General features: G+C 40.2%; 1 protein-coding gene across 1 annotated transcript; it reads left to right on the forward strand.

Annotated features, from left to right (window-relative positions):
• Window positions 1–1,050: 1,050 nt before the first annotated feature.
• LOC147134946 (ankyrin repeat and fibronectin type-III domain-containing protein 1) lies at window positions 1,051–27,139 on the forward strand. Its single transcript, XM_086056626.1, has 19 exons — window positions 1,051–1,166; window positions 5,981–6,326; window positions 6,686–6,974; window positions 7,839–8,039; window positions 9,660–9,773; window positions 11,230–11,327; window positions 11,761–11,851; window positions 13,212–13,319; window positions 13,444–13,543; window positions 16,378–16,507; window positions 17,530–17,649; window positions 17,860–17,966; window positions 19,509–19,623; window positions 22,464–22,630; window positions 23,081–23,258; window positions 23,650–23,812; window positions 24,290–24,456; window positions 24,596–24,800; window positions 25,609–27,139. Exons 2-19 carry the CDS (start codon window positions 6,165–6,167, stop codon window positions 26,334–26,336), a joined length of 3,243 nt encoding a protein of 1,080 aa, XP_085912752.1. The 5' UTR covers window positions 1,051–1,166; window positions 5,981–6,164; the 3' UTR covers window positions 26,337–27,139.
• Window positions 27,140–27,890: the final 751 nt, after the last annotated feature.

Consider the following 27,890-nt stretch of genomic DNA (forward strand, 5'->3'; position numbering starts at 1 on the left):
AGAAGTACATCAGCATAAAGAGTCAGACTTTAAATGATAGCAGGAGCCCCAAATCATGTTGGACTTCTTAGCTAGTAGCCACGGTTAATTCAAGTCCAATAGACAGTAAATACTGGAATACTAACTTATTTGTAATACCCCCTCCCCCCAATTATTCCAGAATATGAATTTGAGCAAAATATTATGTTTGTTTGTTGTGAAGTCCCCTTATGCCATTTCCATGTCAACAAAAGGCAACTACCAGAAACTACAACATTTAAAAATGTTATCCACCTTGCTTAAAACATATCTTATACATTACAGTGCTTTCTCTATATAGTCTCTTAAATTTCTTCCTAAAAATAAACTGATTGCTGATATCCGTATGAGGATGTAAACAAGTTGTCAGTGTAAAAATCAGTTTGCTCTCACAATATTTGACCCCTCTGAATGCATTTTTATTGTGCAGGAAGTGGTCACAGGCCTGTAACAGCAGATATACGGGGGAAATATTTGAACTTCTATTTTGCTTAAGCAGAATCGATCCATCAGCCTGTGGCTACAGTAATAGAAATATGTTACGTGGCCAACAAAGCATGGAGATGCATGGATTCAGCTGGCAGCCAAACACACAAATGTGCAAACGAATGGCTTCACTTTTCTGTCACTATGCTTGATGTAAGCCACTTCCTGTTGTGCAACATCTTTTATCTCTTTCCAGTCACCTCCAGTACATTTTGTCACGCAATAATTCTGCATATTATTGATGCAGTGTTTCCACCGATGTTTGTATAATCGTTTAACATATTATAAGTCTGAGAAAAGTGTTTTTATGAGTATGTAAAAAGGTCAGTTTGGAAATATACAATATAAACCTAAATACACATTTCCAATTAAAATGCTATACCTGTATTGCTTATAATAAATAAACAATAACTAAATAATCTGACTCAAATTTGACACAGAGCTTCTTGTAGCTGACATTACGTGAGCCGGAGGAGGGCCAGCCGGCCCATCCAGGAGGAGGGTCATAGGGGTGTGCTCTCACCACCGAAATGCATTGAGGTGCATCTCACCCAGAGAGAGGGCAAGTTCTGAGTCCATATCAATGGATTATATCTGATCATGGTTATTTCCTCAAAAAGGATCACATTGAAGCAGTAATTTGGAATCTAAATGATGTGAAGGTAAGAATGACAATTAAATATTCTGCATTTCCGATTATGACATGTTGTTTATCTTATCTTTTCTTCTTTGTAGCAAATCGTTCCGTTCAGATTAAACTGGACTTGATGCACTAATGATCATTTATATCTTGCATTCTAGTTGTAAACACTTCATTTCAACTAAAACAACTATCATAGTAATACTGTTATACAGGTAGATATAGGAAACTAAAATTAAAATATTCATACTTTTGAAGTTGTGTTGAAACCACAATAATTGTAATTACCACAGGTCTCACGATATGCCAACAGTCACGCTTTGGCATGTGCCTTGATTTGTATTCATCACTTGATTCACATACGGTCCAGTAAAGGAACACAATGCAAAACACACAACTTATGTTTTGTGTAAACGGGAACATATATATTGACATTTAATATGAGATATCAGCAGGTTAAATCTCTTCTTTTTAGAACAGTAGGACATAATTTGTTTGTCTTCATTTACAAACACAAGGATACAGATAGAATTAGATTAGACATTGTAAATTATTATGCTTTACAATACTGATACTGTAATGCACAGGTGTCAAAGTCAAGGCCCGGGGATCAGATCCGGCCCGCCATATCATTTTATGTCGCCTGTGAAAGCAAATTGTGTGCACTGACTTCATGTTTCTCACTACAATACCATAATTGCTATTTTTGGTGAGATATTGTTAGCATTTTTGTTCTTAATTCCCCTTTTAAAATAAATGCAATAGTATTGAACAAACAGTATTTACTGGCGGCTGATCTTTTTATGTACTCGTTCATATTACAAAAACAAACGGGACTTCTAAGGTGCACCAAAAAAAAACCGACCCCATGTGGCGCAGTGTTTATGGAAATAAACATGGTCCGGTGTGGATGGACTCATTTTATCATCTCCCTTCGTATATCGTCAGAGTAGCGAGGCATTAGGAGGTAGAAATATTTTTTAGGAGAGTAGGCAACGCTCCTCGATCTCCCTGGAGACATCTACTCAAGATCAGAGCTGGCCATTTTATCAAAAATTTGCGCTCTGTTTATCACCTTCCGCCTACAGCTGGGGTACCCTTCTGCCGTCCGTTCATCCGCCATTTTGCCCAGCCGGAAAAAATGACTAGCCTTGTCGATTGGTAGCCAAAAGATGAGCTGCACTGTATTTGTTTGCCGACTTGGCATGTGTTTGATTGTGAGGTACTTGCACTTCTTGTTACATTTAGGTGAAAGTTTTACATCATTCATGTCCTCATTCTTCATTCATTCAATCATGATGTGTTCATTTATTTAAGTTTACATTACCACAGAAGGCTACATAAACTATATTCCTATGGGATTATAAAGATGAAAACAAAAGTCAAACATTTCTGAGCTCAACCTCCATAATGCAGTTTTGACAGTTCATGCAACATGTAAGCCCCAGCTGAGACGGAAAAAATACACAGCCTGTCACCACATGCTGAGATGCAACAGAATTTCACATGCAAAACCACAAAGGCCTCATGATGTGTATTTGTTGTGAGTCATTGCTGCTCCTTTCTAAGTATGCATTAATACACTATTCATGTGAGTGCGATACTCTGAAGCATAATTTCCGTACAGCTTTTTCTTTTCCCAGATGCTTTGCCTTCACTTATCTGTGATTCCTCAAAGCTAATCCCCTTCCCTCACTTGCCAAGTCAGTACTTTAAAGCTGCTGTAATACATAATAAACAAACTGAGATAATTATACCAATAACAGTGGTTGTTATTATCACCCTTTGCTGTCACATGCCCACATCCTGGCAGGTGCAGGTACTCTCCAAGCAGGTACTGCCTGCATCTTGTGTATCCCTGACAGGATTGGCATCATGGGGGGAAAAAAAACGTCATATTCTGTCCTCAGATTGCACTAACAACCGATGTGTTACTTTACACAAGGTCAGTGGACTCCACTGCAAAACTACTTTGGGGAAATGGTGACAAAATACCTACTTTTCAGTCTCAGTTGCAAGATGTGAAAACCACTCCAAATTAAAGCCTAAAAAGGAACACAGAAAATGGAAAATGCTTTTAGGTGCAGTAATGGAAGAAAAAGGAACGTTTGGATTGTGACAAATAGAATGCATTATTGGCTGGTATACACAGGTGATACAAGAAAAGAAGATCATTCACTGCCAGTACGTGTGTTAAATGAAAGGGAGGCCAGTGGAAAGGTATTGGTAAGGTTAAAAAGTAACATAAAGGAGAGGTGGCGAAGGTGCAGGAGTTCTAGTACCTGGGATCAACTGTTCAAATTAATGACGAGTGTGGAAAAGAGGAAAAGAACAGAGTACAGACAGGATGAGGTGGGTGAGAAGTGATCTGTGACAGAAGAGCATCAGTTGAAGTGAAAGGAAAGGTTTATAGGATGGTAAAAGAGACCAGCTTTCTGTTTCTCTTTGAGAGTGATGAGTATGGACAGTGTTAGGAATGAGCTCATCAGATGGACCACACACACTGAAAGATTTGAAAACAAAGCTAGAGAGGCAAGGCTGAGATGGTTTAGACATGTGCAGAGGAGCTATGCTATGTGCAGAGCAGCTGTGCTGCTAAGTGGATGACAGACCGATCTACAGTATGTCCCATTGAGCATAAAGAACGCTTAAGTGGAAATCAACCCAAACACATTTTTTTCAAGAATATGTTCTATGCAGGCCCACTAGTTGAAACACGGCATTCTGATTAATATTGCTTTTGTGGAATATGAGGTAAGCAGCAAAATCCACCCCTTTTTAGCCATCTCAGGGCGCGGACATTTTGTCCTTTCTGTCGACTGAAAATGACATGACAGTTTCTTAACCTAACGACCAATTAAGGCTAAGCTTCAGAAAACAGGTGAGCTGTGATTGGTCTTTACTTGAGCCCTGAGCAACTGTGATGTCATTTTTAAGCGACAGAAGTGACAAAATGGCCGCCCCCGGAGATGGCTAAAAATGGGTGGATTAACTCTTATTCCACAAACGCAATATTTATCAGAATGCCTTGTTTCAACTAATGGGCCTGCATAGAACATACATGCTTGGGTTGACTTCCTCTATAAGGCTACTTTTGTCCTGTCTGGAGGAATACAAGGAGTGGATGGCTCTGAATTTCTTGAATTTCAGTGAAAAGAAAACAAAAGTTATGGTGTTTGGTCCCAGGGGCCCTTGTACATTCCACCTTGCTGCCTTGGGCCTCCAACTCCTTATCTAACGCCAACAGCCTCAAACGTGGGTTTTAAATTGGACCGTGATTTTAAATTGGCCTGGCAAATTTGTGCTATTGTTAAATCCAGATTTTTTTCATTATAGTCAGCTAGTTAAGGTAAAGTCTCTCCTTTCTCAACAGCATTTTGAAAGTAATCCATGTCTTCGTTACACTGGCTGGATTACTGTAATGTTCTTTATTTTGGAGGCAGCCGGTCATCTGTCAAGCCTCCCCAGTTGGTCCAAAATACTCCTGCTTGCCTCCTAACTAGTGCTCGAAGGAAGGAGCACATACCTCTAGTTCTGGACTCCTTTCACTGGCTCCCTGTACATTTAAGGTTCTTTTATTTATTTCAAATATGTAAATAGTCTTGCCCCACCTTACCTCTGAGCTCCTCCACCCCTACGCACCTGCCTTGCCCCAGGTCAGCGGACCAGACGCTACTGGAGGGTACCAAGGACTGAATAGAGGCTCAGAGGGGATAAAGCCTTTACCCTTGGCGTTCGTTCTCTTTGGAATTACTTTTTCTAAATACATTAAAATAATGCAGACAAAGTTACCATGTTGGCTTGACCCTCGGCACGGGTTTCAGTCTCTCATGTGGTCCCTTGCAAAATGAATTGCCCACCCGGCGCTAAAGTTTAGGAAAGCCGCCTCTCTGTCTATTTTTAAAACTCATCATAAAATACATTTCTATTCTATGGAGACTCAGCGTTGTTATAGTGTTTTATGGTATTTACTATTTTTATGTTATTAATTTATTGTGTTAACTGTCTTTATTATTGTATGACTAATTTGTACCCCATACACAGCTCTATGTATGCAGCAATGGTTGTTTTAAAGCACTCTAAAAATAAAGTTGAGTTGAGTTGAGATGTGCAGAGGAGGGACAGTGGATGTAGGGATGGATGCTGGTAGATATGACTGTACAGTGATGAATTACGATCCTTATTTTCATTATGTGGGAATCGTAAGCAGGTGAACCTAGAAAATAAAAAAATAAAACACTTTAGCTGCAATGGGGATTAAGGTTACAGTGTAATTAAAAAATACGTTTTGGGGAGTCTACTGCAGTGTAATGTTATGCATTATGTTTATTAACTTACTTCAAAATACATAACTTAATTGTTTAGAATATGGTTACAATGAATGGGTGTGCAGTTTTGAGCAATATGTCATTTAAAATTGTAACATTTGATAATATATCTTAATAGAGCTTTGCTAGCTACAGTATAATACAAAGAATTTGAGGACTTCTTTATATCTGTAAGTACGACTGATTTGAGATTGATCCGGTCAATTGCTTTGTGGGGCTAATATGATGTTCAGAAAATATAAGACTCGTGTCACACTAAAAATAACACAATGGTACTAAATGACAAAAACAAACTCTTAGAGACATTTGTCAAATAGTGGGGGAAACCTTTATCCATTCATCCACTCACACATCAGGATCACTACTCACTACTGTAGTTGGTTGAAAATTGATTTTATTATTGACGAATTTGTCCACGGCTGACTGTATATTCTCATTTGTATTCTCCCCTTGTTATTTCTTACCCCTTTCTGCACTTGGTGTTTGCACTTTTTTCATTCACCCCAAGATTCTTTTACTCACTTGTACTCACTTCTTCATCCTGTCTCCCTCCTCAGGTTCTCTAATGTTGGGGGTCCTAACAGCTCTTAAATATGAACTAAAAATTGTCTGTCACACCGCCATCTTCACTCTTCCACAGTCTGTCTTCCTGTTCCCCTTCTGCTTATTCTCCTCTCTCCTCCCGCTTTGTCATGTCTGTATCCATGAGGAACCCACCCCATCGCCGGCGCTCTTTGGGTCCCGTCTCACCCAAGCGGATCTATAGAAACCTGTCAGTCAGGCTAAGGGGAGGAGAGTCATCTGTTGGTCCGGGAGCAGACACACCCAAGCGCCTTGGAAAATCTGCAGATGCTGTAAGATATTTATTTTAGGGGAGGGGTGTTATTACCTGTCCTTATGGCAGAGGAGCACTTTGCCATATTGCATCCTGCTTCTGCGCCATTGACTTTCCCAGGCTTGATTGATAGTCAGATTTATAGTTTGACCAATTATATCCGACTCTGCCTTAACCACATAATATAGAATTAGGTCCAGAAATATTTGGACAGTGATAGAGTTGATTTGTCCTCTATGCACCATTACAATGGATTTTAGTTAAAACAACTAACATTAAAACCTTCAAACTAGTCCACACTTTTCTCTGATAAAGCTTTTGTCCTGACCCAACCACCTCCTCACCTTTTACCATACCATCTTCTTGTTATCCCATTAGTACAAGACCTTGTGGGATGCGGTGGAAAATGAAGACACATTGGCAGTACAAAGTCTGCTGTCCCGACTTCACAATAACTGTGGAGGAGGAGGAGGAGGAGCAGGAGGAGGAGGAGGAAGCCTGTGGGAGAGAGGAGAAAAGAAAGACAAAGACTGGGTGAAAGAGCGAGAGAGGGGGGTGAACAGAGTGAGCGAACAGGGCCTTGTCCCCTTGGATGTGGCTGCCCTTACCCACAATTCACCCCTGCTCCATGTGCTGGTAAAGGCTGGAGCGAGGCATAACCCAATTTGTAAGTGTATGGTTTGAAACCATTATGGCGTATTTAGAAGAAGCAATATGATTGCCAACAAGAAATAAACTAGCAACATTATGACCCCTTGCACAGTCCAAACCAAAATCCCAAACCAACAAAAGTGCTGCATTTGCGATATAGAACTATAGATGTTATTGTATTGTATGAAAATATTTTTAAGATGATAATGAATATAATCCTTTGAATGAATTGATTTCTAAAATGACTTAGAGGAATTTTCCCGTGTTGGTGTCATATGAAATGCCGTGACATCAACCACAAACATCACCGGAACGCCGAATTTGTCTGCCTTTGCCTTCATCAAATATACCAAAATCATGTGAGACCATCTGTGATCCAAAATAGACCACCTTTTAGCCACTCTAAAAGTGTGTCTACTTTTTGTCACCAAATTTGCAGATGCGCTGGGGGACAAGGAAAAAACGCCTAGTGAGGCATGGCGCGTCTACCAAATTTATAAACATGCTGAACTAGACCATTGCCTGGTTGAGAAATGCCCGTTTTTTCTTATACCAAATTGTCAGATGAGTCGGGGGCGAGGCAACTCCGTGCGCCAGAACGCCAAGATGGACGCAACATGGCCCCAAACACACTAGAATAGATTTGCACTGACACGAAAATTAAGTTACGCCAAGCGCACAGGTGCTAGTCTACCAAAATAGTACCCATTAAATTGAAATAATTTGTTGACAGCTGGGTCCCCGCAGTTCAAAAATCCTATCTGTGGCCCTAATTTCCTATGCTAAGTTTTTCTACCAGTAAGTTAAAATTCAATGCTTTCATATAGATAATATTAAAGCTGAAGCCTTGTTCTTTCTCTTTGTATTGTATGACTGCTAGTATGCAGACCAGAAGAATGGGCACTTAAGCTTGATGATCTTGTGACCTTGGCGAAAGAAAGGGTGGATGAGAAAAAGCAGGAGTTATTGAAGAAAGCCGGGGCTGGGTCTCATGCACAGGCTGATGTGAATAGACAAATCAGACTCTGGAGCCTCAGACTGCAACTTTACTGCCGAATGAAAGAGAATTTCCACCACACAGGTCAGTCAGTAGTCTGCTGAGGATTTTAGGCATTGCATGTTTTTTTATTATTAGGGTCAGAACAGCGACCGCTGCAAGGCCACTATTGTTTTGTTTTAAATTGTATTTGAATTGTAAGACATGATTGCATTCTTATCTTTTACAACTTCTATTCTCTGTCAGTCTAAAAAAGTTCTTGTTTATATCCTTGAGGCTGTAACAATGCTTCCTGTGTATGAGCACCTGCCTTGATTCTTATTGCTTTCCTCTTACAAGCAATTACCTGACACGTTTATGGCCATGGTGTTACTGCCAATAAAAATGTCAGGCTCAACTTTTAAGATGCAGTAAAATGAAACTCTCGCTCCTATTATGAAATTCCCTGGCCTGAATAGAATACGAGATTTTCAAGATACAAGATTTCAAAATGCAAAATGTATTTTTTTTTCTCAAGTCGACTCTTTAATCTTTGTACTCTGGGTCAAACAATATTCAGATTAGTGAAAACTTGCTCCAACTGAAGAATTTGTCCAGAGGCTATTGCTGAGCTTACCATAACAATATTTTGAGTTATTGAATCACAAGTATCCCCAATAGGCCAGCTCCTGCAGTGCCAATTAAGATTCAGGGCCCTATTTTCATGCCCAGTGCAAGTCCAGCACAAAGTCTAACTGTGTGCATGGTTGGAATATTCTTTCTATTGGGATTTTCACAGACACGAGCGGTTAGAAACAAGCATTTGCGCCGTTGTGGGCGTGAACATAGCTGACTTGCTTCAGTGGAGGCAGCTCCTCTCATTCCCTTTAATTTCAGCCTACGAGAGGTGCACAGTCGACATGGCTGGAGTCAATGCAACCGATTGATACACACAATGTAGGTTTTTAAGGAACTGCAGGAAGATCTCGACTTGCGGATGAAGTAAAGATGGCCAGAGTAATCACATGTCACTGCTGTGAAGTGGAGTGGGCACTTGGAGATTGGCTTCTACCCAATTCATGTCCATGTGTGACAACCTGTCAACCCCAGTAGCTGCACCGCGGCCCTGTGGATGATTTTAAAAATGTATTGATTTCTACACTGATTCAGAGGGTTGGATGCATGCTGTTGTTACAGTATATTTATGAATGAAATACGATAACATCCACCACACGTCACCGGAGCGCAAAATCTGTTGGCTTACACCTTAATCAAATTCACCAAAATCGTATTACAAACACCCACGCCACGTCTTGGACCTGCTTTCAGCAGCAGCAGGTCTACTTTCAGCCATCAAATTGTCAGGTGCACCATTGGTGTAAAGATCGCCCTCGATCCGCCGGAATGCCCAGGTGCAGCGCGGCCTGCCAAATTACCAAACACTTTATAGGACGCTTGCACCTGCACGAAAATCAAGATGTGCCAGTTTTTGTGCCCGGTAGAGCCCTCAGTGGTGTTTTTTCAAGCTTGAGCCTTACTATTTCTTTTGTGAAATAGACATTTACGCAACTAGGTTAACAATTTAACAAGAACTTACTTTGACTGTTTTAATAAGAAATACTACAAGTCTCTAAATTTTGAAGAGAATTAGACCTTATAGTACTGCTCATTTTTGTCTTTTTTGGTCATTCATTTGTCTTGTGTATGTTTGAAAAATGTATCCAGAACTCCCAGGTCCTCCCTGTCAAGTATCCATTATGGTGACCAGCACATCTTCTCTATTTGTGGCAATCAAAGAGCTAGAAGGTGATTGCATGGGGCTCATCACCTGCTACAAGGGTAGGTAGTCAATGAAACCATTTTACTGGAAAGTTTTTACAGATTGATACATTGTTGCATCATTGATGGGTGGTCGGCAACATTCTGGGATGTTACCAAGTTGGTAGCCTTCCGTGGGAATGAAAAGGAATTCACTGTGATTGCTGTTTTGGTCATAGGAATGAATTGAAATGTTTTTGGAATACAGTGGGCCACCACTGTTTGCAGGGGATAGGGACCAGACCGACCCGCGTATAATTGACGGCCATTGAGATGCATTGATCTTACCTTACCAAATGTATTAATATTTCATCAGCATAATGACAATTTTAAATCCGTGGGACAAATTTAAAATAATGCTTTGTTCCAACATAGAAATATGGTTTACGTAAAGGAAAAACTTTCAGGTTAAACTGAAAGGATTCTTATTATGTCATTAATTAAATTTAATTACTTTAAATTAGGACACCCAAAAAGTATGGTTTTGCTTTGCCTTAATAACTAACTTTACTTGAAGGTAAAATTTCCACGTTACACCAGTTGAATATTTTTTTTTTTTAATTAATTGAAGCCACAATGTAGGCGGGGGTCCACTGCCATGAACTTTTGACAGAATCTTTATTAAAACAGCAATTTTATGCAAATTCAGGTGACTTCTACCCCGTGCACTGTGAGAAAGCTTTTAAATTATTATTTGTTAACATTCCCTCTGCTAATACAGTTTAGGTTACATCATCACAGACGATAGAACAGGGGTGGGCAATTGCGGTTCTCGAGGGCCGGTATCCTGCCTGTTTTCTAACTCTCCCTGCTGGAACACACCTGATTCAAATGATCATATAATCAGCAAGGTCTGCAGAAGCTGGATAACGATCCTGATCATTTGAATCAGGTGGGTTGCACCAGGCTGACATAGAAAACATGCAGGATACCGGCCATCGAGGGCCGGAATTGCCCACCCCTGCTATAGAACCTTAAGACCCTACATCTTAGATTGACAAGGCTGTAACCTGTACATAGAAGCTGAAATCTGGTTGGACTAAAAAACATTATATACTTGAAGGTGTTCAGACAAAACAAACACTACAACAGGAAGAGCATATATTGTTGAAAATTATACAATTTCGTGAAGTAAACGTTCTGTTAGTAAAGTGATAGCAAAGTGTGTCATATTCATGCCAATGGGAAATGTTGACTATTGAGTATTTCCAAAATTCACCCACGAAACGTCCCATGAAAAGTTCCCAAAATGTTACCGGAAATAGACTTTGAATATGCCTTTACAACCCCATATAAACAGCTCATTAATAGCACAGTCATACACTGTAGCTGCAACTTTTTTTGTTGTTGTTGTTCCAACTGCACAAATATCATACTTCCAATATTATGTATCCTTACCCAAGGCACTGAAACTTCAAATCCAATCCCTACAGTAGAAAGAGAATAATCTGTCAGTGAGATTGTTTTGACTTCACAGTGGAATGGAGCACCTTGACAAGCTTCAAGCGCATCCTTGGCTCAGCCCAAGTTACAGAGACCAAGAATCCCTCCTGCAGTATCCAGGGACTCATTGCTGTAAGACATCTAGCAAATACTCGTTCTCCCTCTCTACCCCCCACAACACCGACCCCCAACCATCACCCCATGAATGCTACAATAACATGCCTAAGATGTATTTCTATACCGCAGATTTCACTTATTGCTGGGGTGTTCTGGAACATAACCGCTGAGATAGAGTGGCAATTACCGTGTTGCAAATGGCCCCTTTAATTAAGTGTACACAGTACAATGAACACACAGTGGGCTTGACCCATAAACAGATTGCATTTATCATTATCATCTAATGTGTTAAACTATTTTCTCTTTGACGTAATCACCTCAAACAAACACTTATCCCAACCAATTGACATTCTTAACCACTTACAGAAGTTACAATGAAAGTGATTGCTTCATCTTGAAATTGATCCAGTTCATGCAGTGTAATAATTTGGAGCCTCTTCAAATGCAGGGAGTGCATTACTTTGTCAGGGCGAGTGCCTACAATGTGAAAGGATGGGGCCCGCCTCAGTGTTCTACTCCAGTCAGTGCTTCTCCCTCCAGTAAGTATGTTTAACCTTGACGAAAGTCTCTTTTATTTTTTGGCTCTTGCATAGGTTGCCATCAGCCTTGATGTGACACTGGTTGGATCAACTCGTAGCGGGTAGATTACTGAATTATTAAAATGTAGAGGCTTAAAAAGTGTCACTGTGATTGTGGGCTTTGTGCCATTGCTGCCGTGAGGATGAATTAACATTCACTGCTCGCAGGAACTTCCCCCTCCTACTAACAAATTATGCCACACAATGATTATGACACAGTTATGGCAAAAATAATTTAATTAATCGTAATACACTAAAAATAAACGACGATTCTTTAGTTAGTGATGTTAGTTAGTGGTGTATTGGTTAAACACCCCAGTTCAAATGCCAGGTTGTTGTGATGTAAAAAATCTGTGTCTGGGGCTTCAGACAAGGTGCATGGAATGATGAAGAGCTCAAAAGGGCAGTCAGTGTTAGCACAAAATTCAGGCGTCTGCTAGAAAGAGAAAAAAATGTCAGGAAAAGCATATTAGAATAGGTAATATTTGTTTGGGGTTAATTAGAGGCACTTACGGTAGTAGGTTTGTACTAGAGCTGCACAATATATCGAAAAAATGTGTCGCGATATTGGCCCATGCAATATGCATATGCAAAGACATGCAATCATTTTCTTATGGATTTATATGCTTTTATCTGAATTTGACCAGTCAGATGCAAACTTAAATGTACATCGCCACCAAATAGTAGAATACAATTAATTAGTTAAGATTAAATTGAGCTTGTTTATTTTTCTGCGTGAAAAAATGCATTTCTATCATTATATAATAAAAATGTCATTTTTTAAGGAACATGTTAAATGTCGCAATAATATCGATAGCGCCACATTCAACGACCATATCGCATGTTTTTCCAATTATCATACAGCCCCAGTGTGTGCTTACTCTCATCTTAAATTAATTTAAATGTTAATTGTGAACCTGGCTAGATTCCAGTTATACTAAGAGGGTGAGTACAGTTTACACAAGCACATTATTTCAGTTGTTTATTTTTACTTACCCCCTCGAAAAGATTTTTTTTTTAATCTTCACTTCAGTTATACATCTTATAATTTATAGGTGAAAAGGGTTTTGAAATAATTAGTGTTGCTCAGATTTTTTAATCTCACAAAAACCTGACATTTGAACGAGAGTGTAAACTCTTTATATCGACTGTGGATGATTCCATACAATTTGGAATTTTCATTTAAAATTTCAGCGTGAATCATCACTCATACGTTTGCAGTTATGGCCAAATGCCAAGGCCTTGGGATTTCACTGCAAGCAAGCACTTGGTATAGTGAATGATTTTCCCTTATTGCATAACTCGTTTTCTTCCGTTACAGGTTGGAGAGAGTGCAATGGTGTGAAGTCACAATACAGAAACCATGAAGCCCTAGTGAGGAAGCTTCTGGAAGATGCTGGAGAGCCTCACAACAGAGGATACTACAAAGGTAACCTAACACATCTTTGCTCAGTCTATAACTTTTAGTCATAGTCAAAGGCTTCATGGGTTTGTAGTAAATAAAATGAAAAATAGTGACTCATGCCAGTCATTCCCTCTCTGTGATTTCACAGAAAACCTGAAAGCCCAGAGTCCCAGCAAGCGTTTGTCGATGTCTCGTGGCATCAAACAACTGTTCCAGTCTGCTACCAAGTTTGTTCGTCTCTTACAGAGGTAATAATCTCGCTTGCCTCTCTTAGAGTACCTTGCTGGCAGTTACAGATTCAATGTGTTCAGCGACAGCTCCAGGATTTTTTCTCTAGGGGCTAAAGGGGGCTTGGCCGGATGCAAAGGGGGGGGGTGAGAAAATAATTTATAAATATATTTTAGAATATCAAATAAAATGCTCGAGAGGCTTAGGTGGGGCTACGCTGCCCCCTCCAGCCTCGGTGTAGTGCCATCCCTGAATGTGTTGTGATTACAGCAGTGAATTTCTTCTCTGTTGGATATTGAACTAGCGGCGGCCTGAAGATCAGTGAGGATTTATTTTGAGCACAATCATGCTGGCTGATATCAATGTTCAAGTGACTTCTAAAAGCATCCTGCTACCACAATTATCCAGCAGTCCACGTTACTTCTAGTCTCTTGATTAACAATATAATTGCCTAAGCATGACCCAAGAATGTTTTAACTTGTTAGCATTCTATATGTGCGACAATTTGGTGAAGCCAATTAATATCAGTGTTTGATGCCATGACAGTCAAAACTGTATTGCCATTTTATCTTCTGTCGACTGAAAATGACATCACAACTGCTCACAACGACCAATCAGGGCTGACCTGTTTTCTGAATCTGAGACGTGATTGGTCGTTGTAAGCAGTTGTGATGTCATTCTCAGTCGACAGAAGACAAAATGGCCGTCCCCGGAGATGGTTAAAAACGAGTGAATTAACACTTATTCCACAAACGCAATATTTATCAGAATGCCGTGTTTCAACTAGTGGGCCTGCTGGGAACATATTCTTGAAAAAAATATGTTTGGATTGACTTCCGCTTTAAGCAGCAAAATCCATCCCACAGTATGTTCTATGTGCCTTCACTAGTATATGGCATTCTGATTAATATCACGTTGTGGAATATGAGTTAAGCAGCAAAATCCACCCGTTTTTAGCCATCTCTGGGTGTCATTTTGTCACTTATATCGACTGAAAATGACATCACAGTTGCTCAGGGCTAAGGTGACAACAAATCATGACTCGGCTTAAAGAAACAGGTGCGCTGTGATTGGTCGTTACCTGAGCTACTCTAATGTCATTTTCAGTCAACAGAAGTGACAAAATGGCCGCCCCCAGAGATGGCTAAAAACGGGTGGATTTTGCTGCTTAACTCATATTCCACAACGCAATATTAATCAGAATGCCATATACTAGTGAAGGCACATAGAACATACTGTATATTATTGCAAAGATTTTGGGCGGTTGACTTCTACTTTAATCACAAAAGAGTCTCAAAGAGATTCACAAGCCCACACAGTTGACAAAGATTATTGACATCCCCTGATCTAAACCCCCCGGAGGGCAAGGAAAAGCTAAAACTATATGAGGAAAAAAGAAGAAATCTTGCGAAGGGGCCACTGGGGGGAATACCTCATCTAGGATGACCAGGCTGTAAGTGATTGCCAAGTGGGCAACATTTAGCATATAATGTGGCGCAATGTGCGCTGTGTATAATGTTAATTGGAACAACGTGAGAGTCCATTTAATAAGATGCAGGAAAATGCCATGTGGAAGTGGGTCATCCTCAAAACCTGGCCCAGTTAGTCGATGTGGATTTCTCCTTCGCAACACCTGAGAGCCTCAAATCTTGTCACAGTCTGTGCAGGATCTGTACAGCAACATCAGATTCGGTTATCGTCACCTCGGCCTTCTCCCAGCATGGGAGGAGGACAGGTGAGAGAAGTAAAACAGGCGCATGTGTAGTTCAACTAAATGCAAGAGTAGTTTTAAACATTTCTACTGATGTAGTCGGCTCCAATTGTGTGGGTAGGACATTCCAGAGCACTGAATAGAGAATGCTCTAGTCTAGAACTTGCCGACTTATGTTTGGCTCTCGGGGTCACCATCATACCAGCATGTTGTGAACGAAGGTTTCGGGATGGATCATATGGTACCACTAAGTCAGTAAGATAGGAAGGGGCTAAGCTGTGTAATATTTCATGAGTAAGTAACAAAACCTAGAAATTGCAACTCAAGTGGACCGGGAGTCAGTGCAATTAAGCTAGTGTCTGGGTATGATTGGACTTTCTTGTCCTCAGCAGGATTTTTGCTACAGCTTTTTGTATTAATTGCAGGCCTTTAATACTAGACATGGAAAGACCGGAGAGCAACACATTACAATAGTCGAGGTGAGACGTAACAAACGCATGAGTCTCTGCGTCACTAGTAGATAGAATTGGACAGATCTTAGCAATTTTGCGAAGATGGAAAAAAAAACCAGAGTTCTGGTAATATTCTTTGTGTGCATTTGAAAGGAGAGAGTTGAGTCAAATAGTCCGACATGTTTTGCAGAGTCACTTTGGGTAATAGTACATTTATCAAAACTCAGAGTGGTGTCTTTAAACAGGTGTCGGTTGTCATGACAATAGACTCACTGAATCACAACTGTGAACCTCATGAGGATCATCAATGCTTGATCCATTGCATGGTCCAAGAATGTTGCCTACAAAATGTCACATGAATCTGTCATAGCTGTTGTAATATTTCTGTCTCCAGTTTCATTTGTCAGATGGCATACAGTATTTGGACAAATCTACTCAACTGTGTCAAATATAGGCTAGTTTATCCTTTTGAGCGCGTGTCTAAGTTCTCTCTCTATAGCACAAATTTTTTGCTTGCTATAGGAGGCAAGGCTGAATTTCTAAATGTATTGTTAAACTCTCTCTCTCTCTCTGTCTCTCTGTCTCTGTCTCTGTCTCTGTCTCTGTCTCTGTCTCTCTCTCTCTCTCTCTCTCTCTCTCTCTCTCTCTCCTCTCTCTCTCTCTCTCTCTCTCAATTATGCTCTAATATTAGGGGCGTGTACTTGGCAACTGTGTTCTACCACAAGGAAAACATCCTGGTGACAGCTGAAGATCAACTCCCACTGGTGGAAATCCAGTGCTGCTCTACCACTCTCACTCACAACTTTGTTTGGTTTGCCAAGGTGAGCTTTTCAAGAACACGTTCGTGAACATATACAACCCACAATAATTTGACCACAAGAATAATATAAAACGTTTTGCCTTTAAAAGGATAACTAGACACTCAAGGGCTGACCTCTACCAAGATGAAAAAAAATCTATTTGACACAACTAAGCAACTGTCTGAAAGCAAATTACAGTGTCTCCGTAATGGCATGCAATTTCTGACACCTGTTTTATACCGTATATTATACTCTGGTAAACATCTGTTGCACCCAGTGAGAGGTTGTCAGGTGGTGTCTGATTGTGCGATATTTCTGTTCAATATATTCCTGTTCTGTTAAGTCGCATTGCAACGTGCTCGTGACCAAATGGACCTACATTTTTTTTTTTTGTCAAAAAGTAGAGAATCATATTTTTGTTTTTTTATCCGCATATTTTAGCACGGCACTTAAGGTATGGAATATGACCTGAGATTAGGAGATCGAAAGCTCCTCTAACCACATTTTTGTGTTTATTTTCACCACCCACTCACAAGTTCCATGGGAACTGGCTGTGTGAGTTTTCTCTAAACATTCTGACTAATAAACAAAACAAACCAACTAACAAGGGTCTCACCTTGGAGCATGTATTAATGTTCAGTTTGGATCGCATTTTCAGAGAGAAATGAATTTAATAATGTGTTTATGTTTGTGTTGGAAGTGCAGTGGTGTAAAACTACTGTGTTAAATGAGAGCTACATTAAGTAATCGACCAATGCAAAGCACAACCACAATAAAAGATGTCCTCGTAAATGAATGCCTCATGCAAAACTGACCATTATTTATTATTCATAAATTCATTTTTTGTTTACAGCTTTTGTATGAAATCTCATTTAAATTGTGCAAGTAGTTATAATATTGTGGCTTGTCATTGTACAGTACGATATCCCTATTGGAATGCAGTCATTACACAGCTATTCATTCTTTTAAATTATTCAGTATGTCGGCTATTACCTCCATGCACGAACTGCAATTTAGAATGGAATGTCATCTATTTCCTACAGTTGTCCTGTGCATGGCAGCAAGTGCCTTGGCTCCAGCAAGCACTCTCCTCTGCTCATTCATCTTCCTCATCCCTCCTACAGAACAGACACAATATTTTAAAAGCGGTCTCCCAGCTGCAGGTAGGAAGTTTAATTGCAAATGCTAATAAGAAGAATTAAAATAGGTAAATTGCTATTTGAATTGCTGATGGGCATTATCTTCGGATTACCTCCTCGTTTCACTACCCTGGGCTATTCTAAACCATCTTTTGTTGAATTAATCCCCAATATTGTACTAACGTACAATATATTCATCCTTATGTTTACCTCTCCTCTCTGCTTTGCTCTCAGTCTTCATTGGGGACAACAGACCTTGGCCAAGTGTACTATGAACCACTCAAAGACCGACAGGGCAACATTTTACTTGTGACGTTAAAGGAGTTCCCAAATGCTACCAGGTGAGTGCTGATTCCAACCAGACATACTTGGTCAGCAAAATAGTTTTAAACTTCTGTTTTAAACACTGTACTTGTAGTTTTTTATCAGGGCCAAAAACTACTAGACTAGACTATCAATCTGCTAACGACAAAGGAGAGATTTCTGTTTGATTTCAAATTGAAATTAAAAACATTTCCTTGGAGATTGCATAAATGTTGAGAGGCACTGTTGCTGAGCTGAAATATGAAATAAAAGAAAGCTGGTTAGTACGTGACAGAATATCGCAACAATCCTCTGATATTATACTTTATACTGTGTAAGCAGTGAAGGGATGACATCACTATTAACTATGTTAATTGCAAATGTTAATTTAGCTCTTTGTGTAAAGCCACAGAATCATTGCTATATCATTGCTCATTTAATTTTCTTACATCAAAGTAGGGCTGTCACTATTGAATATTTTTTGTATCGATTATTCTATCGATTATTCCATCCATTGATTGAAAAGCACATGCAAAATGAATTGCAAATCATTTGATAGATTACTGGAATCGCATCAGGTTTAACCAATTCTTGTTTCTTTAGTGGTTTTGTTTAATGATGAAATGAAACCAAATAAACAACAATTAAGCAATACCACACAAGATGGACTGTTGTACTCACCAATTTACTGTGACACCTCAACATCAAAGTCCTAAAATTCGAATTAAAAAACCCCAACATTTTTATTGTTATGTACATACATACATGAATTTAGATCCCTGAATTTAACTTATTTCAGTGTTGAACCCAAAAACATGCTCTGCTACCACTCACTGTTGTAGTGGATAATTGTAGCACTTGAAAGTTAAGGCGCCTTATGCCTGTGAAAACCTCTCAAGCTGCTTTTGCTCAAATATGCCAAAACAGACTTTTCATGTGGTGTGATGGGTTATCTTAATAGTTAACACCGTCACGTTCAAATACAAAATTGGCATCTTTGGGTATGCTAGAGTGTACAGTGACATACTTACATAGTTTACTTACAGATGTTGATTCAATTGTCAGAGAAACAGGAAAAAAATATTTGTTTGAGGGGCTGGAAGTCACACAGACCAGGAAGTGAATTTGACCTGCCCTTGAAGCCCACCCATCAATGAGTACCACTATTTCGGGAAATTGTTATTGACAGCTGTGATTGACTGGACCAGCCGAGTGTCTACCGAGCCTCCCGCCCAAAGTCAGCTGGAATAGGCTCCATCCCACACGCAACTCTAATGAGGATAAATGGTATAGAAAATTGATGGATACATGTTATTGGCCACACTTTCTAACTTAATACATTAGGGCACAAAAGTACCTCAGATACGACCTCAGCCGTGAGTGCATATTTTGTGTGCCTGTCAGGCCCCTTGGTGATTGGATGCAAGTTCTGCATTTTTCCTGAAGCACATTGAGGTTATGCTTGCATATGTAATGTGCTATAAAAATCTAATTGAAATTGACATTTTATTTTGATATATATGGCTTATTTACACTCATCAATTCGTGGATATATGCTTTTGTTTTTTTTCCGATTCAAGTCATCCTGAGCCTCCGCTGCAGTGGATGCCCCTGGCTCGCCTAGAGAAGAATCGTAGCAGAGCTCCTCTACTGCCTGAACCCACTGCTATGGATATGCTCTATGAACACCTAAGGGTGAGGGCGAGAGCGAGAGAATACATTTAGATATTCAGCCTTATACTACCACAGGCCAAAAATGAGTGCTATATTTATAAAAATAAAAACAGCATTTTCATGTCATCCCATTTTGTAGGTATACACAAATATTCTGACCTGTAGGGTTGGGCAATGTTTTTCTATCACAAACCAATTTGAGAGACCAAATTAAATGTTTTTTTCCTTTTTAAATCACGGTCCCTCAAGGGGAAATTCAACTCACACTCTGTTGTGAATGTTATTTTATACACTATTCAGAGGGCCAGATCCCACACATGCTGGCATGCAAGCATAGATTCAAGGAAGTCCCTATTTTCATGCCCAGCGCAAGTCTAGCGCAAAGTGCAATCCAACTGTGCGCATGGGTAGTTTTCTTTGTTTTGGTAACTTTCATAGACGGGCGCAGTTATAAATGGGTGTTTGCGCTTTGGGAATTGAACACAGCTGACGTCATTCACAGCCAGTGTTGGGCAAGTTACTTCCAAAATGTAATATATTACATATTACTAGTTACTTGCATGTGAAAGTAATACGTTTCTTTACAATATTACTCTATTTGTAGAGTAATGCGTTACTCAAGTTTAAGTTACTTTTAAGTTACTTTTTCAAAAATCGGGTATTCCATCCATCCATCCATTATCGATACCGCTTCTCCTCACAAGGGTCGCGGGGCATGCTGGAGCCTATCCCAGCTATCTTCGGGCAGTAGGTGGGGGACACCCTGAATTGGTTGCCAGCCAATTGGAGGGCACACAGAGACAAACAACCGCGCTCACAATCATACCTAGGGGCAATTTAGAGTGTCCAATCAACCTACCAAGCATGTTTTTGGAATGTGGGAGGAAACCGGAGTACCCGGAGAAAACCCACGCAGGCACGGGGAGAACATGCAAACTCCACACAGGGAGGCCGGGGCCGGGATCGAACCCACGACCTCTGAACTGTGAGGTGGACGTGCTAACCAGTCGATCACCGTGCCGCCCCCATTTGCCATTTACACGCAAATAATAGTGATGCATAACATATAATTGATAATTGGTCTAACAAGATAGATAGATAGATAGATAGATAGACAGACAAACACACAGACAGGGCATGTGTAATAAATGCAAAATTATGTATTGATCAAGTCAAAAGTGACCTGACTAAAATTTTTTTCCTTTGTTTTTTTCTATTTATAATAATTGAAAGTTCAGTTGGTTCTAATTTTCTTTTACTACATGGAGACAAAGTTTCGAGGTGATTTGAAAAAAAAAAGGTAAATAACAAACGAGCGCATCAGACTCTAATAATGGCGTCTATTGTAGTTTGTTCGATTGATGGTGCCATAGCATGACGTCATTTGTCACCGGCAGATGATTTGCATTTTGATTGCGAACAGCCAATCAGAATCACTATGTTTTACACATGGCAATTGATGGCACTAAGTTCTATAAATCATATCTAAAAAGCACAGTGACTTATTTTTTTTGCACTTTAGTCGCTTCGTTTTACTTATGTTTGTTCCTGCTTGTATTTTGTGTCCATGATTTGCATTTTATTTTATGAAACCGTGACAGTGATTATTGTCACAAACAATAACTTCTCAGCCCTTTCAAATGTTGACTGCTTGGCTGAGAGTTGACTCACGCACTTATGTTATTGCATGAAGCTCCAAGTGCGACAAGAACTTTTTATTTGACTATTGCCGGGAGCAATAGCTTACAATTAAGTGATGATACAGCTGCCATACCTGCCAAATGATATGGCAGCCAAATGATGTCAATACGTGTGTAGTGTGTAATGTTCGGAGTAATTACATTACATCGTTGCTGCCTAAATGTAATGTATTGTTGTACTGCGTTACACGTTACACCCAACACGTTACACCCAACGCTGTTCAGAAGAACTCAGTTTGCAGATGATGAAAAGCTGGCTGCTGTAAAGTGGGCACTTGGAACCCCCATGACCATCCCCAATTGTGCGTCTCTGCGGAACAAAACAACCCCATCCCACCAACACACGCACATACAGTATGCTGTCGTTATATTTATGAATGGAACACAATGGCATCCACCACATACAATCTATCTGCCTGCGCCTGGATCAAATCCACCAAAATCACTTTACACCACCAGTACCGCAACTTAGACCTGTTTTCACCTGGTCTAAAGTTTATTCTTTCTGTCACCAAATTGTCAGGTGCGCCGGCTGGGAGCGTGTAATACAAATTGCCCTCGGTCTGCCATACCATAACACCTAGAGATGCGTAGTGCGGTCTGTCAAATTCCCAAACATATTAAACAAGACTTGCCCCGGCACGAAAATGAAGATGTGCCAGTTCTTACGCTGAGCACGCATGCGCAACTGCACCAGCCTATGAAAATAGGATGGGACGGAAACAGTGCCTTGCTCAAGTGCACTCAACAACAGACGAGCATCTGTCCAACAACTTGCATTTTTTTCCACAGTGGGACTTAAACTGCGGCCCATTTTACAAATGAGCTAAAGTAGACTAACACTGAACTGAGGCAATAAAACATTCAAATCAAATCAAATCTAATTTTATTTATATAGCATTTTTCACATATAGGATGCAACTCAAAGTGCTGTACATTAAAATAGTCAAAATACAGCATAAAAAGAGAACCCGCTCCGGCCTTCCCTCCCTCCCTCGCAGTATACACAAAGACAGACATCCACAAGCACACCTGCACTCACTCACTCACTCACTCACACAACCATACACAAACACACACACACATATAACCTTATCATATAACATTACATGTAATAAACACCACTTTAATTCATGAACAATTTCTCCATTTTGTTCCTAGGAGAAGCTGGACTACCACAGGCACAGCAATCAGTGGGCTAAATCGGGTCTGTATGTGGGCATCCTCAAATTATGGAGCTCAGTGGAACAGATCAGAGTTCTGGTGCCTCAAAGGCTGCCCAATTTACTTTGCCACACACGGGTCAGACACAATGCCCATGTCACCAGGTAACACTCAATAAATTACAGTTGTGAATTGAAATGTATTTCTTAAACAATTAACAACATGTTAATTTTTTTTTTTTTTAAATCACACTTTCAACTGTGATCGGATGCTATAAAGATGTGTTAAAGGCCAACCTTATGTTATCGGTAATTGTTCTGAATGCTTGTAAATGGATATAAAGGTTTTCATGTCTTCCATTAAAAGCTAGAGATCTATTAACAGCTAACTTCACTTCACTTTCCCCCAATTCAGAACCAAGAGAAGACATGTTATTTAGGTCATACATGCAATCCTAAAAAAGGAAGTCATGTCCTGCTAAATATGCTCTGGAAATTCATTATGACTAACTTAAAGCATAATTTGCAATTTCAGAACCACAGGTTGTGTGCGACTTGTTATTCATGATAAATGATATTTGAAAACTCTTTGTCTTTTCAACTGTATTGTAATAGAGAAGAGTGGGCATGGCTCCAGAGTAATGTTTATGAAACAACCAGTGACGGTGTTCAGAACCTACTGGGCAGCAAGGATGACAACTTGGTGGAAAATGGCAGCCTGCTGGAGTTCATCAGGGCACTGAGAGCAGCAGTCTCACATCTTCTGACAAAGCTCAACATCCCCCTCTACAGGGTAAGCGCTGATTGACAACTTGAATTTATCCATCCATCCAATCCATCCAAGCAGCCGTCCATTTTACCGCTTAACCTGCCGTGTGTAGCTCAGTTTACACATGCCAAGCGTACACTGAACTGGTTGGCAGTCAAAGGGCACATATAGACAAACAACCATTTTCACATATGTGGACTAGTCTTCAATTAATCTAGTGCCATGGATGTGGGAATAAACCAGAAGAATGGTCAGAGTTTAGAACCTAGAACCTTTGACCTTGAGGCACATGCTAGCATGCTACCTGTGCTTGCCATTCCATAATAGCAATTACAAGTGATTTACAGTATGTACTTTGGAGCAAGAGTGGTTTTACCCTACACATAAATATATGGCTTTCATGTGTCTGTGACAGGCCTATCAGTATGGCGTATACACCAGAGAGCTGCTGCAGTTAGGAGACAAAGTCTCCATGTTGCTGCTTCTTCCTCCAAGTGAAGACTTTAGCTCCAGCTACTGGCCGCTGTTGGGAACCAAAGAACCCGGCCTTACCATGCCCCTGCAGATCTTTGAGCTGGGTGGGTTAAAACGCCAACTAAACAGATCCTCATGTTCTCTTGTGGTTTTCCAACTAAGTAGAGAATACCAAACAAGGTTGATTAACAGCGAGAAAAAAAAAGTGATTTATCTTGTGATGAAAGTGCCTTAGTTGTAATATACTTTACTGTATCAATGTTATTTCATGCAGGAAATTCGTCATTAATATGAATTAAAATGGGTTTCATTTGTGAAGGAAGTGCAGCACCTTCAGACCTTGAAAAATAAATTCAATAACACACAGATTCAGTGTAATTAGCACAAAACCTTTTAAAGATAAATCAGGTTAATCTCTGTGGAGGTTCGACTTTCCTTTTTAATTCAACATGCAATGTAAGTGTCTCCTTCTTTTGACCCCTCTTGGTAATTCCCTCTCTTAATACATTAAAGTGCCCTGATAAGTACAGAGGCTTTTTTGTTTGTCATTTAAATTTCCTTTCAACTGTCTTTACAACTAGTTCACCTGTGGACATATGAGCGGGACTTTGTGTCCCAGTACTGCCAGGCCTGGGTGAGGCTGGAGCTGGACACTCACCTGGCTCAGCAGGCTCTGCGGGAGGCGCTGGACAGCAGGGAAGTGCAAGTGGCCCGTGAGCGTCTGAACCACGTCACCGACCTGTCCCATGTACAATTTTTTTTTAACGAAAATAATAAACGTTCAAGTCGTATTTGTGGATCATAACACTCACGCAAATGAGATGTTGCATCTCAAGGGGTTTATCTCATGTTCATAAAGAATTTTCAACAGCAATTTTTTCCATCAGCGTCTAGATGTGGTGTGGCGAGGTGCCCGCTGGATTATGGACTGTCTGCAGTGCGTTCGGTCCAAGCAGTGGGTGGGAGCGGTGCCTCTGGGGCTGGTGATGGGCGGAGACCCGCCGCCGTGCCCCGATGCTGAGGAGGAGAACGAAAGATTGACTGCCAGACTAACGTGGCCCCTTCGGCTACAGTCAAAAAGGGCCACCGCAGGTAAAAATGTGGATGCGTGTTTTACGCTCTTTCTGTGTCAACCAAGAATGTGCTTTATTATCTTTGTCAAGACAGAATATTTGATACAGCTCTTGCAGTGGATATTGTTTATTGTAGTGGTCAAAACACTGTGGCTAATTCCTGTATAGTACTTGCAAGATGTACTTTGTAGACCGAAAAGTAGAATTCAAAGAATACAATCCAAAGTTAAAATCTTGTATGGCACTGTTTGGAATCACTCACTTTACGTTATTCACTACTTTTAGTGAGTTTGCCATTTCCTAGTGCTTTTCAAATGTGAGTAGTGAGTAAGGCTTAGCCCTTATACAGTATAATGCCCTCAATGTTGCCCTGCGACTGGCTGGCGACCAGTTCAGGGTGTAGTCTGCCTTCGCCCATTGACGGCTGGGATAGGCTCCAGCAACTCCCCGCGACCCTGTATAGGATAAGCGGTTTGGAAGATGACATGACATGACATGACGTGCCCTCAATGTATACCACGATTCATCTTGAAAAGTAATGAACAAAGAAGGTCACTAGAAAATAAAATGCATCTCATTATGCATTACGAGGATAGAGAAAAATCATTTTGCTTTTCCGGGGTATTTATCGATTTTGTGACGCGACAAATTCAAATTTATTCGTTATATACACACTGAATACCTTAGTTCCATCAATAACAACGTAGCTATGCCTACACCTCGAAAAATCGTATTCAGTTATTTGCGATCAAAAATAGCTGTTGTATAGCATTTTGCAATAATAGCAACTGACAATACTAATTTCTTTGTATATTTTTCCCTTTCAGAGACTTTAGTCAGCATGGCTCCACCAAATGTTGTCACGGCCGAAGTCTCCTCCCCATCAGGAAATATGGCTGTCATTGAGGAGGCCACACTGGTCTTAATGGAAGGCGTAGCAAAGGGAGGCTACCCTGTAGACATAAGTGCACAGTCTATTGTGGATATGACAAGCATCGGCCAGTCAGAATTGGGATGTGCAGGCACTTTATTTGAATCTGGACTAGAGTCTGCTGCTGTTGGACCATTGGAAGTGGGGTTTGCAGCTTTGGATGCATCTGAGTCCTTCAGTGGGACGGAGCTTTTTCCCTCCAGCATCTCTGAGGTCATCCACCCAATGGAGATGGCAGAGTTGGTGGATATTTTGCCCACACTCAGTCTTATTGAAGAGGAGACCCCAAGTAGTCCTTCTGCGCCGTCGGTGATGGATATGATTCAAAGCTTTGGACTGGGGATCGGTGAAAAGGGCAGCTGTTTTGATTCAGGGAATTCACGCTCGATGGACGGGATCATATGTGGGACTGAGCCAATCCCGTGTCTTAATGAAAGCATCAGTGTGAAAGACACAAACTCTAACTGTACTGTTCTATTAGAACAAGACGTGTCCAGCTCACACACCACAGTATGTGGCACAGAAAGTCCGCCAGAAGATAACGTGTCTCTGCAGGGTCCCAGTATTGCACTGAATTCTCCAGTGAGGAACCAAGCAGAATGGGACAGACCATTTAACAGTTGATAAAAAGTCTGCAAAGACTGTATTAATTTATGCAGCTGCAGGCCAGCTGATTTATCACACCAACGTTTGGATCTAACTGCACATATTAAACGTAAGAGAGGAAGAGTGAAAATTGCACAGCTACATGTTTCATAATGATCGGTGTTAGCCAGTAAAACCTGTTCTACGGTGCATATTCGCAATGTATTGGATTACATAGTTATGCTGCGTTTGTGCACTTCCTGAATTGCCAAAAGAACAATTTCTGCTGATTGTACCATTGTGCTGATTCCACTAAAATCAAAATACAAAATGATTGCAACAAATCCAGAATGCAAAAGTTCTCTTTCTTGACACCCAAAATTCGACGATGCATTTAACTGTCAAACGATGACATTAAAAAATAAACTATACTATCTTCTAAAATGTGTCATGTATTTGCTTATATTGTATTTTAAAATGTAATGTGTGTGTTTTTCAACATAATGCAGAAATTGTGCTGCAAACAAGACATTCATATATTTTGGCTGAACAGAGCTGATGTGAAGAAATGTGAAGAAAATGTATGGAAATGAAATAAAGATTTTGAAAGGGAAAATGCTAATAATAACAATTTATTCATAATAAGTAGTGCGAGGTTGTTCCAATATACAGTAGAACATTGAAATGACTATATTGAATTCCAACACATGTTCTATTTTTCCTTACAACTTACAAGTGCTGCTTTGGGAGTTCTGAAAGGGTTCATAGCTACAGTGTGTTCAAACAAATGTTTGTAGCAAAGGTTCATCTGCTATGTTTGTTAAACCTCAATGACTCCTACATCTCTTAATAAAAGAAAATATTTTAGACCTTTCTATCCAAATGAGTTTCTTAAGGCATGGGGTCATTTTCTGTTGCAGCATGACAAGGAGCAAGGGGCATGAAGCAGTGCTTGAATGATTTGGATGTGGAAGATCTTAAGAGCCCTGACCTCAACCGCATCAAACACTTATACTTATGTAATAAGGATAGGATTGTGATTTGAACAAGAACAAATACAAATCTAACAGGATGGATAGTTACAAATATACGGTAGGAAGCAAAGCATAGCAATGATGTCAAATTAAATTCAGTGACCGTGAACAAGTGCTAAGTGCTTTGTACATCTGCCTCACAGTTTCTTTTCTGTGTGAGTTTGCAGGTTCTCCCTGAATTTACCGCTCACCCAAAGTCATCTGGGATATACTCCAGCTCTCCCTGGATCCTAGGGGGAGAACAGAACACCAATGGATGGATAAAATGAATAACTTCACTAAAAGTTGATCTTTTCATCATAGCATTTGGTGTAAAGCCGTGATTCTCAAAGTGCGGCACGCGGGCTCTCCCGAGTGATTTAAAACATGAAAAACAATCTCATGACATTTATCAGAATGACGCTTCTGGCAATGCTTGCAACCACTTAAAACGTTTCTTTTAAATGCTGGTCCATGTATCTTTTGGTCATTGGATATGACGATATTGAAAATACAAGAACGACTCGTTATTTGACTTTCATTTAAATATCGGAACACCAGTTTGATTTTCAATTTTTAA

Source organism: Filicampus tigris, chromosome 16 (genome assembly GCF_054856515.1).
Source record: "Filicampus tigris isolate MCC_2025a chromosome 16, RoL_Ftig_1.0, whole genome shotgun sequence".
In the NCBI taxonomy this organism is placed as follows: Eukaryota; Metazoa; Chordata; class Actinopteri; order Syngnathiformes; family Syngnathidae; genus Filicampus; species Filicampus tigris.